Here is a 12,857-nt window from a genome sequence, read left to right on the forward strand (position 1 = left end):
ACATTTAAAGGGTAATGCTGCCGTTTTTAAGGTGTGAATTTAGTGCCACTGCCTAGTCTTGAATAAGATGAGTCAAAACTGTAAAAGTGAAATTCTTTTACTACATACATCTATAAACTGCTGCTTATATTTTTTTTCTCTGTGATTACAGGTTTGGTTTGTCTTTTAAAATACATCTCCCTATAAAAAACTCACAAACATTCCTTATGTTAGTGTCACTTTACTTGGTAAATGTAACTCTGTAGTCACTCAAAGGCTTAGCTGACACGATGGAGTTGTTTCCAGAAGCACAGTAGGTATTTTCACAGTGCTATTGGCTCAATATTCAGCCACAGTTCAAACGAATGATAGAAATTAAGAGGGAAGTAGAAAAGGACCAGAAAATCTCCATGCCACTACGTAAGTGTACGGAACTACTGTGTTTTGACTACTATGCACAGCTCTGGTCTTCCCCTCTCAAACAGATAAAAACTTCAGAAGCATGATACAAGCCACAGACTTGTTTGTAGGAGGGCTGAAGAGGGCACCTTGGAATCAGTTGCATCCACCAGCTCCTCCAGTACAAGAGTGAGGGTCACCAAAAAAGCCAGCCATGGCAGGTTGCATACGGCACGTGGAAGCGGTTCTTCATATCACACAGTCTGTGGAAACTCCTCACCACAGGAAGTTATGACTAGCAAAAGCTTACAAGGCTCAAGGGGAGACTGAAGAAGAAATCTGCTCAGGGTTACTAACTGCACAGAGACTTGCCTAGCTCAGGAAGTCTATGAACTAGAAACTGGTAGAGTACACTGGGGAAATGCTGTTATATTTTAGGCTCTGATCTTAGTCTTGCCCTCAATTGTCATCCTCAGAGACTGGAGCACAGCCCAGCAGATCTCCAGCTGTTCTTACAGCGCAAGACTTCTGCAGCACCTGGGCAGTTCGCTCACGTTGGCTCCTGCTGGCACAACCATTCCAGCAAGGGCCTTATTTGTTATTTGTCTCTAGCTCTCTTTCCTCACTCTGCTCTATAATCTGCAATTCCAAACTGATAAAATTTATAAGTATGGAAAGTGAGCTGAAAGAGACACTTCTCAGTGGTTCTTTTTTGATTGTATTTGGTCAGTTGTTATTACATTCTTTTCTTATTTTGGCTAGAAAATCACTTAATCTTTGATTCATCTTTCAAGGAATGTAATCTGAATTCTTACATTTCTTACGCAACCTGCTAAGCTATCATGCAAATAGGTCTTTAAATGCAAAAAAAAAGTTAAACATTCTGAATGAGAACATTTATAAATATTATACTGATGTACAGCATAAACACACAGTTTTCTTTCCAATGACCCTGAACACTTCTTGAAATACAAATGCATTATTCTTTTTAAATTTTATATGTACACACATACACAGAAACACACACACTTCTTTTTAATGCCACATCCACATTATCTTGCCTAAGTGTGAACCTTCAGCAAGGTTTAAAATTGGGCAATGTATGGTGACTGTGCACTATTGTATTACTTGATTTTCACGTTTGGTGAGTGCTGAGCTGCCGGGTTATTTCATTTGGATCATTTTGTTGTATTTCTTGTATCTTGTCATTCAAACTTCTGTTATTATTGGCATAATGCAAAATAACTACAACAGTATTATTCAAAGAAAATACTGTTTAAAATACAACCAGTCTGGTTTACTAACCTTGTAAGAGTTGCTAGACTATGTTGCTGATCTGTTTTAGAATACACACATGTATTTTAAGAAAACGCAGTACCCAGTAAGGTACCACTGCTTTGCGAAGGTATCACTGCTTGCTAAGTTTAAAACAATGCCAACACCAATGCTAACAAACATACAAGAACAGAAAACAATTCAAATTAGTGCTGAAATCTTTCAGTTGTGAAGTGACAGAAATTTATGCTTGAACATAAGTGGAACGGATTTTTTTATTTCATAATTATGAGAACTGCCAGAGTCAAGTAGAACAATAGTGTATATAACCAAGAAGCTTTTCTGAGGATTTAGTTAAAACCAACTATTTTATGAGGTTATAAAGATGTCTCCTCTTTTTCTTTTCACTGCAATTTAAATTAACCACAAACCCTGACCTGAAATTACTTCCAAGTTAAGCAATTTTTCAATAAATCTCCAATGTTTCTTTTCCCTGTCCATCTATCTTAAAGAGCCACACTACCACTTTCTTTCCTGTGCTGGATTTACTTAACTGGATTTACTTAATCTGAGCTTCAGAGAGCCTGCAGAATTGCCTGGCATCTCTATGCAAGGCCTCAGCAACTGACATACTGTCACACATCAGTCAGTTCCTGGATTAAAGAAAGAAAGTGTTTTCATTGGGAATATAAATGCATTTTAAAATACATTTTATGAATATATAATACCACATATTCAACTACCTCTTTTTTCTCTTTTTATATCCCATGAGTATCTCTATTATGTGACAAAAAGACCAAGCTGACTTTCAGATTTCACTGCCTAAATTCTGGAATGATATTTGCTTCAGCTAGCTTTCATAAAGAATCAAAATCATCTGTCATACATGATGACATTTTCCCTTAAATCCAGCATCTCTGATAGAGCTCAATAAGTCTCCAAGAAAACGTATTCTTTAGTAATCACCATCCATTCTGGACATGGAAATCACACAAATCCAGAATTTTAATTTCATACAAATAAAGTACACAAGAGGAGGTTTTTCTAGCCAAAATAAGACAGATATCAGATACATAGCACTTATTATTTCTGATTTGGGTATGTAATAGGGATTGAATACAGGCATGCTCCTAAGTAAGGATAAACTTTTGTGTGACAGCAAGCCTACCACAATTCACTGCTGCTACCAAAAAGGTGGCTCAAGGTCCTCCCTCAGTAAAAAAGTAATTTTAATTTAGGTTTTTGAACTAGATCACCACAGGGCACGCAGTGTGAGGGTGCTGAGAGAAGGGTGCAGGCAGAATCTCACTCACCACTGTCAGCTGCAGCTTGACTTTGGACCAGTTCAGCTACTACAAAATCTCACTAAACATCCCAAGAATCAGCTACTGGTTTTTACAGGACAGGACTCTATGCAGTTTCCTTTCCACCCACCTTGACCTCATCCTTGCTCCAGAAAACATCGAAGGTTGTTTTTATTTGGTTTTTCTTTTCCATTTTCATAGAGAATGCAGAAGTGTCAAGACTCTACATATGTGAAATTAAATATTCATTTTCTAAATAGCCTTGCATTCATTAAGCTTGCAATGCATCACAATAACCTTTTAAAATTTTAAACTGTCTCAAATGCTACTGTTGTATAGCTTAATCATATTTTGGCATAATCTAGTACACATTCATTTAACTAATCTAAATGTACGCTCTATTAATGATTACTCAACTTTTACATGTCTATTGGCAATAAAGATTCATTTTTTTTTGGACTTGCAATACAAAATATTTTGAACAAATTGCTTCCCTGAAGAAGCTCCTGTCAAGAAGCCCTTTATTTCTTCAGAAATCGCAGAATGTAAGCAGGTGAATTCCCTACATTTTAGAGCTGGTATGCTGCACTGTACAATATTTAATTACACTGCCGTAAGGCTGTCAGACCCACTCAGTAAAATCACTTGATTCCAGGTGATGGCTCCTATAGAAGAAATACTTAAATAATCCAAAGCAGCAATAAGTTTGCTTTATCTGTACTCTCAGGTAGTTGCATTTGGAGCACTGTATAAAATACTGTACATTTATACATTTTTTAAATCACTCTAAAAATAGAGCAGCTACTCAATACCACTTAAAACTGTATTTATTCATCATAAGAGGAAACCTTCAAACTACGAACTATTACAATATTAAAAATATAGCAGAACCTCAATGGATTCCTCCCATTGCTCAAAATTAATCCATTTGAGTACAGCAGTCATGTCCAGAGCAAGTGTTCTTCACTTGTAAGACAGAGGGCAAAAAAATGTTAGTGGCATGTTTGAAGAAATATGGTCACAGAAACCTAAAGAAACACAGTATTCAAGTTTCCCCCAGATACTAAGCACCTTAATGATTAAAGTGGCATTGTAATGTCCAGTAAGCTTTTTTTTTTTTTTTTTTTTTAATTTGGGGACAAAAAGGACAGAAATTTTTGCAAGGAGTCTGTTTAAACTACAAAACCAAAGGATAATACACAAAGCAAAAATTGAGATCAGACATCTAAAACTACATCTAAAGACATCTAAAACTACAAAAAGCCTTTCAAAGCTGACTTCACATACAATGAGGTTTTGCCTTCAGTCTAGGTACCAAGACAAATAAGATCACAATCAAATGAAATATATTCAAAGCTGAAAAGTTGCCCTTGAGACTTATGTATTTCATACTGTTTAAAAGTTAACTCTCAAGACAGTACTTTCGGCCATCAGAACATGCATTGGAACATAAGCATGGTATTCCTGTACCTCCAATCATATATGCATCACACAGAACCAATTTCTAATCTTCCCTTTAAAAAGTATAACTCCAGGAGGCATCACATTACACCAAATCCAGAACACCGTTTCAGGTACAATTTACATCAATGCGAGTCAGCACTGTAGCCAAGACACAAGTATTCCTGGCCTCCATCCTTGTGTCCCCACATGCAACTACTCTGTAGCTCCCAAAGCAAACATCTGTGAGGCCACACTGCCAACCAACTCAGGAAGCAGAAGATCTGGCTCCTTTCTGCCCTACTTTCAGCAATAACCGTGTTGGCTAGTCACATGTATTTCACTTTTCTGTATCAAGTCCATCTGAATGCATTTGAGAACAAATCTGTACATATCCATCAGTGAGCCTACGGGAGCAGAAATTCGGTGTATTTACAGATTCCACTTCTCCATCTAAGCACCATGTTCTCCTGCCAAATCTGTGTTCTGCTTGTGAAGAAAAACACTTATAAGTGGACAATCCCCGCCTCCCTCCCCAAGACTACAGGTCCCTACTGCATGCTTTCAGGCACTGGATTTTCAGCTCATTTCACTTTATAAGCACTTCTACACATGAATAAAGCCTCCAGGTTTTGTGGGAAGAAGCAAATTAAAGCAGAAGAGAAGAAAGAACACTATGTTGCGCAGTGTACGTAGGATGGAAAAACCATACTGAGCAGTAATAACAAAATCTGATGGCACAGAAGGGTACATACATAACAACACTGTCAGTATGCTGTAAGGGACAGTACAAAGTTCAATATTTAGCTGTGACAACTGTCAGTTATTTGCAGTAATCTGTAGCTCTAGAATGAGCTCTAGCACTTGTGGGGATTTCTTCCCCCTCACCAGCACCCCCCACCCCAATATTTTTATGTTGATACTTTCCACCAGTATTAACAGAGAAATGTTATTGATTTATTACCAGTAAGTATTTCTGTGCTCATATTTTCAATTCAAGAACATTGTCTTGAAAATATGTTGCAACACATTGTTTTCCTTCCATACTCAAAGAATCACACATAGCAGATGGGAGTTTCTCAGCTGTACTGAAGATGATATGAAACGACTATAACTACAAAGACATTTGGATGTTCTGAGACAATATTGCGAAGCGTTAATTTTTATAAACATTCATTCCTCTTATCAGAGTAGCGACTAGTCATTAAGGCCTTAAACCTAAAAAACACTTACGCACTTTACTGTAGCTGATCCTTCCATTATTACTCACACCTGTAAAATTACAAAAAAATTATGCAAGTGTTTGTGAGACTGGATCCTGTGATCACATCACCAAGCTAAAACAGACCAAATGGAGATAAATATTACTCTAGAAATTAATGAAGCCATTTCTATCAGAATCTTGCTTGTTTTGGTTTAATATGTACGTGTGAATATATCTGTATATATCATAAAAATGAAAGCCTGGTAATATAAAATGGCTTTCCAAGTTACTTACATATTAATGCAAGAGCTGTGGACATATTTTTGAACATATCTTGTAATTATTCTTAAAAGCATGCTTGGAGTTTGTGATAATGTATTTTATCATATTAGACAATACGGTCACATTTTTTGCATTCATTAGAGAGCATATTCATAAGTATTTAAAGTATTTGCATAAATTTTACAGTTAATTGGACTTTAAATATGCATGATTTGGATGTTACTTCTAGCCAAATTTCATTAGTATGTCATTGGCAAGGAAAAATTTCAGAAGCAAATTTAGTTGTCAACTGCTACAAATTACCATTTAGTATTTTTAATATTAATCTGAATGCATATATTAAGGTAGAACCCAGAATTTAAAAAGCAAGCAGGCACATTGTTAGTGTGCTGGTGTGCTTGAATCAAGACAGAACGAAAAATAAACAGCAAATCCAACGAATTTGTTTTATATGTTGAAACATTAGAGACCACAAAAAGCTTCGGCACTTACATAAAAGAATAGCCCAAAGTATATGTCATACAGTCGACAGTTCATAAGGCTTCAGAGGTATATTAAGCATTTCACTGGTCTCTCTATTTTTATGGTTTATGCATCTGATTTAGTGATGCTTCCTCACCCAGAAGCCAATCATGATGAACATAATTTGTAAGGCAGATTCAATTATATATCGGCTTCTGGTGACTAAATAATTTGATGATGTTCTGAAAAAACCAAAACCAAAACTGTTGGTTATTCTACATTCAGTGCAGTAGCTCTGTGCTACTGCATCGAAAGATACGGGTTGATCCCTGCTAATCCCATTTTGCTGCTAATGGATGAGTGCTGCATACTGACTGTACTGACAGCACGCGATGAAGGAGGCTGTGTATGAAATGAGATTGCTTACCAAAAGTTAGTGGATTCAGTAGTAACAACGCACTGCAAAAAAATCAGAAGTTACATACCTATTTTTAGGTCTGTGAACTACAAATGGGACAATTTGTTCTGCATGAGGAGTACTATTCTTTAAAAGTAAATCTTTCAACAACCCACTCAAAGCTGGAGCTAATGACAAGGTGGGCCTCTGGATTGGAGCAGCCATTACTTGAAATCAGAGGTAATTGTTCTCGGAGAGGAACCATTTGGCACGGGGCTGAACAAGACAGGTTACTGCAAAAGGGTGACCATGAGGAAAGGTCCTTGGTACTATGTGCATGCGATCTACACCTGGAATCGCAGTGCTGAACCGGAACTTTATAATAGAGATTTTACAGAACATGTATGTGAAAATCAGAGAAATGGTGTGATTTTCTATGAACGTAGCCTATACAGCCTCTATAGTCCAGTAACACAGCTGTTTTCCAGGAATGAAAAAAGCTAGCATGTATAAAATTACACCCTTCAGTGAACACAGCCATCAGAATGGAATGACAGGAGACAAGATGAGTGATTTGCTAGGAAGAAAAAAAAATAAAGCAAACCAAAATTGGACAACAACAATGGAAGAAAATTCTGGTGTAAAGGCCTTCAGTGTTCTGGGTCTATCCTTGCCTTCTGGCAGGAGAAGAACAGTTGCAATGCCCTTCAACTCTCATTTCTCAAGTCGATGATGTAATAATGGTTGAAAATAAACCACATATGAAGAATAACTTTCTGAAGATTGTCTGTATCCCTGACTTTGATTCTCTGTAGATCAAGGTATTGGCTTCCCTTTGATTTACTAGACTGTGCTTTTTAAGTTCCTTTAAGAACAGATCCAAAGCCTGCAAACTGGGCACATTTGTGTTTCTCTGTTCCATAGGGTAAAGGAGCTGTTTGTTCTTCTTAAAAGCAAAACTAGGGAGATGGTTACTCCGGCCTTCCGAGACTGGAATAAAAGATCGCATCGCAATAAAAGATGCACTTTCAAAATCTTAATGCAGCTATCACTTTATAAACTATTCTTAAAGAGACCACATCCTCTCATGTGTCCCAGCTGGATATTTACAGTTAGAACAGGCTTCTTAGCACTCTGATTTTATAAAATGCCAAGGCAAACCTTTCTCGTTTAAGCACTCCTCTGTAAGTAATTTTTCAAAATAACGTCCACTGAACACATTTTTCCACACTATGTTCTCTACAAACTTAAAACAGTCAAGGAAACAGGTTCTCTCTTTCAGTCGTTCACCAAAAGAGAGAAGTCGTTTCCTGACTGTTTTTTCCAGCAATTGTTGTTGCCCAAACCCCGATTCCTATGGTCTGTCTGAAAGCTACTCCTTCCAAAATATCTTGATCTGTGGGAAAATTAGAGCCTCCTTCAGAAAAGCAGGACTAGCCGGTGTAGCAAGCATTTTCCAACCCTACTTTCTAAGAAAAGTAAGGTTGGAAAGGAAAAACAAAGGAAAACAAAAATCCACAAACTAGTATCCTGTTCATCTCTGAAAGATCAAAGATAGGACAGATACTAATAGATGCACTCTAGAAGAATCAGAAAAAGAAAGCAAGTGTCAGTAAAGCTTTTTAAAATGACATAACACAATGAGTTAAAGATCATGCATAGCAAAAGTACAGTTTATATTTATTATTCTTCCTCTTTCAAGAGGATCAACACCACCACAGTGTATCCAAAGGTACTCTACTAAGGCATTAACACCATTTTGCAAATCATAGCATCTATTAAATCACACAATATTAGCAAATAAGCTTCCTTTTGGCTAATGAAATAATGTGGAAAGCAAAATAAATAAAAGGAGCACTAAAAGCTAAATAGCGCATTTGTAATTAGAAACACTTTCTTGAATTGTATTTTTATCACTTCAAATATCTACCGAGAAGTCAAGTTTGCAAAAGTCTGGTGACAAGCATGCAGAAGACATCTAAGTATCGCTGTTCGAGGTAACTCTCAGATAAATATTACAAACTGCAAATAGATTCATACATGGTTTAAATGGCGTAACCTCATGCTTGTGTGTCCTGTGTCCCTTGAACTGGCACCCAAAACATGGTCCAGTTCAAAGTAAAATCTTTTATTCTTGCTGGATTCAGTTTTCAACTGACTCAATTCAGCAACTCAATTCACTACATTCACTGATGCTGGGGACAATTTTTCATGCTCATTTCCCAGCATGAAAGTAATATTCTTAGCACTTATTTGCATAATGAAATTATCTGTCAGAAGTATATACAGGTCTGAAAAAAAACTGCTTCAGTAACAAAGGCTAATACAAGTGGAACCATGTGGGACAACTGCTCAGTGTCTCAGAAAATACTTCGTTGGTATCAGTGCAAAATTACAATTATTGTTTCTGAGTAGACCTGTTGTATCAACACATAAACAGTTGTAATAAACATCATCTGTCAAACTATTGGGCATGGCCCACGATGAAAATCGGACAATAGCAATGAATATACCAGGGATTAAGGGTAAAAATAAAAAAACCATTAATAGCTTTGTTTTGCCAAAGGTAAATTCAGCTTTCAAAAGGACAGTATGGAACAGATTTTGGATGGGGTTTTAAAAGTCTGCAAAACAATTTCCATCGCCTCTACTGCTCAAATTTCGCAGTCCTGTCAGTTTTCAGTGGGAAAACACAGAATTATTTAATCGGTGGAAATTGGGGTGGTGGGAGTGGGAAATTCAGATCACTTGATACTTGAGAAAATCTTAGATGTCAGCAGAGCAAGAAATAACACCAATCAGCACAGAAGATGAAATATGACTTAAATGTTGCAGCCCAGGAAACAGAACAAAGCAACAAAATATCTTCCAGTCGTTATTACTGCAGATGGCATTCAAAAGCAGTATCATCATTAATGTGGACTTTATAGCAGCCAGTACATTTATGGGATCAGCCAAAGACTTGCATAAGACTACATAGGCAAGCTGGTTATCCTGAATGTTTCTAGTTGCTTTCACATTGCTGAAGAGAACTACTTTTCAAAAACACAAGCAGGTGACAGAATTCTCAGACTAGTGCACTGCATTACTAATGATAAGGTAAACAGTTTTAAGTGCTAATGGCACTTAAGCAATTACTACCAATCATATTACCAAATAATAACTTTGAGAAAAAATTCAGTTTGAAGCCATATGAAGTTGATGTGAGACCTACTGAACTCATACAATAATGGGTTTGCTTACTTGAAAGAGCATCTACGATCCTTGCTGCACACCACATTACAAATATTAATTTAGGTAGCTTTTGATAAATAGCTGTATAGCAGTTAAAAATCAAAACAAACCAAAACAATATGTAACAACATATCAACCTGTTAAAAAAACTAGGGTAGTAAAATATAAGATAAATCAAAAGAAAAGGTTAGTGAGGAAATCCATGCAATTGTGAAAACTGAAATAAAACCCAGCAACACTCACTTAAGTGGAGCCTGACAAAATTCTTACTTTTTCTGGAAAGTGAAAGATATGCTTACCGTTATCTTTGCTGCTGTTTTCTTCAATTGTCATTTGTTCTGCTAGCTCAGACAGCGATTCATCAATGGTCTGGCTTCCACGCAAGGTTAAGGAAAGTCTCCTCTTAAACTTTTTCATTCTATCAATATTAAGTCTGGCTTAAGTAAGCCTGAAAAAAGCAAAAAGTCAGAAAAAAATTAGTTCATCAGAAAATCAAATTTAATTACCTCACATAAAAACGCAAGAAGGCTTACAGAAATTTAGTCAATATGCAAGTTATCCTTAAAACAATATCCTTAAAGCAAGATTACTCTAATGGACTGAAGAAGAAAGTCTTGAGAAGTAAATGTCCATAAAATTTTGCAGTTTTTATTTGTTAGGGAAAAAAAAAAACCAAAAACCCACAACATAATTCGATGACTGATTTTACAATCTAACAATTGTAAAACAATTAGTCATCTGAAAACTTGATGAGTGTGCACTCTCGTCTCCTCTGAAGCCTCTTTCACCAAACCCGCTGAGGAAGAGGAGGCTGGAACCTTCTTTCTCTTTCAGTCTGTTTATTTACAGATAAGAGGTTACTGAACTTCTGTGTATTTTGCCCTTTTCACAAAAGGAGGAAGGGGACAACGCTAAAAGCCTTAAATACAACAGCAATTCTCAAATATGATCCCATCTAGGGAAACAGATAGCCAGGGCCTGATAACAACAGCTAAAATGGACATTTCTCTACGGTCAAGCAATAAAACTAAACTAGATAAAAAGCAGGAAGCACTTTCTCCATGGAAAGTAGTAAGCAAACAAGCAATAATAACAAAGGTCCAGGTCAATAAACATGTTGCCCCAAGTCTAAGACAGTAAGTGAACTTCGCAGTGTGCCATACTTTTGCCCTTACGTGACACGAAACACATTTCTGTCCTTTGTTACTCTGTATGGACAATTCAACCTAGATGTTATTTCACAGTAACTTACTCATCTGCTTACAGCCCCCAAGAGTCACATAGGCAGCGTTGAAGACAAGCACAGCATACTTTTAAGTCCGAGTCGTTCATATATTTTTTTCCTGCATCAGCCTCTTTGCACTCCAAAATGCATAATTCACATACAAAAACAACAAAAAAAGTTCCTCGATGTCCTCTTTTAAACAGAGAAATGCAAGTAGTAGTACGCTAAAGATCTACTTATATAACAACAAACTGTGAATATTATTACTTTTATATTAACATCGTCCCTTTAAAGATACACATTTCAACTGCGGAGGTTACTCTTTGTTTAGATGCTACATAATAAAAAGGAGAATGAATTGGTAGAACAAGTTGGAAGTGGTTGGTGGTAGCAGGAGAATGCATACATAGACTAAACCATCACAAGACTAGATTGCACGGGACAGTAAGTAAAACATAAGGGTGGATAAAAGACCACCTTTGGGAGTGGAGCCCCAACAATCACTGGCAAAGGAGCAGCTGCATTCAAGGGAAAAGAGGTGGATTACAAAACAGGATAACATCTTAAGACAACCACAGCTATTATAAAGAGAAATAGTCAGGCACTGGGTGCAGATATGTAGGAAATAAAAATAACTGCTGGAGATATAGTTAAGCCAGCAGTTTCTAAACTGCCCTTTTAATGTGTTGCTGCGTGTGCAATAAAGCCACACCTTAGTATGAACAATTTTGCTCTTGCTTACTCAAAAGCAGGATATTCTTATTGTTAAGAAACCGCATTCAGAGACTGTTCCAAGGGGAACATTTACTTTTCCTGTTCAGGATCTGCTTTAAAGACCTTACTTTAAACAGCTTTATTTCTGCGTTTATTTTAACTTTTCCAAAACGATGGCCTATGTTTGTCTTAAAAACCTAATCTTTTAAAAGGACTGGAAGGACACATTCTTTATATGTGGTTTTACTCAATTCTCCCGTTATGTTCTTGGAAACCTGCATCTTCCTACATGTATTAGTCTCCAAAAGGATACATGCAATTTTTGGCTATGTAATGCCCTAAAGTTACCTGACAGCACAGCAATTTCTTTCCAGTTTTCCACTTGGGCAGTAACTGAAAAAACAGATGACTTTATATGGAAACAGGCTGCTTCTGGCTTCTGATCTTGCAAATATTTAAGCTTATATAATTTTATAATCAAAAAGGTGGTCTACTGCTAAAGAATATTACATATACATTAACAGACAGATGGATTAGACAATACAACAGATATTCTAAATCTCAAGCTAATATAAAAGCAAATATTTTAACTATAGTTACAAAATTTCTCCTGTTAAAGGATGATTTAACGGAGTACTGAAGCACCATTTTTACTAAGATTCTGAATTAAGTTCAGAGTTTGGTTTTGAAAGAATTTAACAGTAAAAAGGGATCAGGAGTGGGAATCCATGTGTGAGTGTGTGCTTCCACCTACTGAAACATACTTCTTTTTTTTTTTTAAAGCAAAATATGCTCACTGAAATTAAATAAAATTTTCGTCCCTTAAAGTATCAGTATTCTTGCTAATTCAGATGTGTAAATATATATATATTGGAAAAAAAAAAAAAAAAAAGATAAACAGGAGTGGTGACCAGTATCTTGCACTTGCAAGTGTCCTAAGTT

General features: G+C 36.4%; 1 protein-coding gene across 3 annotated transcripts in view; it reads right to left on the bottom strand.

Moving 5' to 3' along the window:
• The window catches only part of CDK17 (cyclin dependent kinase 17), a 96,582-nt gene that overhangs the window by 48,288 nt on the left and 35,437 nt on the right, over positions 1-12,857 (bottom strand). For 2 of the 3 annotated variants that reach the window (XM_086750634.1, XM_086750627.1), the window contains exon 2: positions 10,276-10,424. In XM_086750634.1, the coding sequence (XP_086606760.1) occupies positions 10,276-10,393 (118 nt within the window). In that variant the 5' untranslated portion in view covers positions 10,394-10,424. Of the gene's footprint in view, positions 1-5,630; positions 5,670-10,275; positions 10,425-12,857 lie in introns of all 3 variants that reach the window. The other variant, XM_086750619.1, reaches the window with a different exon arrangement.

The sequence above is a fragment of the Chlamydotis macqueenii genome, chromosome 1, assembly GCF_036417535.1.
Source record: "Chlamydotis macqueenii isolate bChlMac1 chromosome 1, bChlMac1.mat, whole genome shotgun sequence".
NCBI classification, from domain to species: domain Eukaryota; kingdom Metazoa; phylum Chordata; class Aves; order Otidiformes; family Otididae; genus Chlamydotis; species Chlamydotis macqueenii.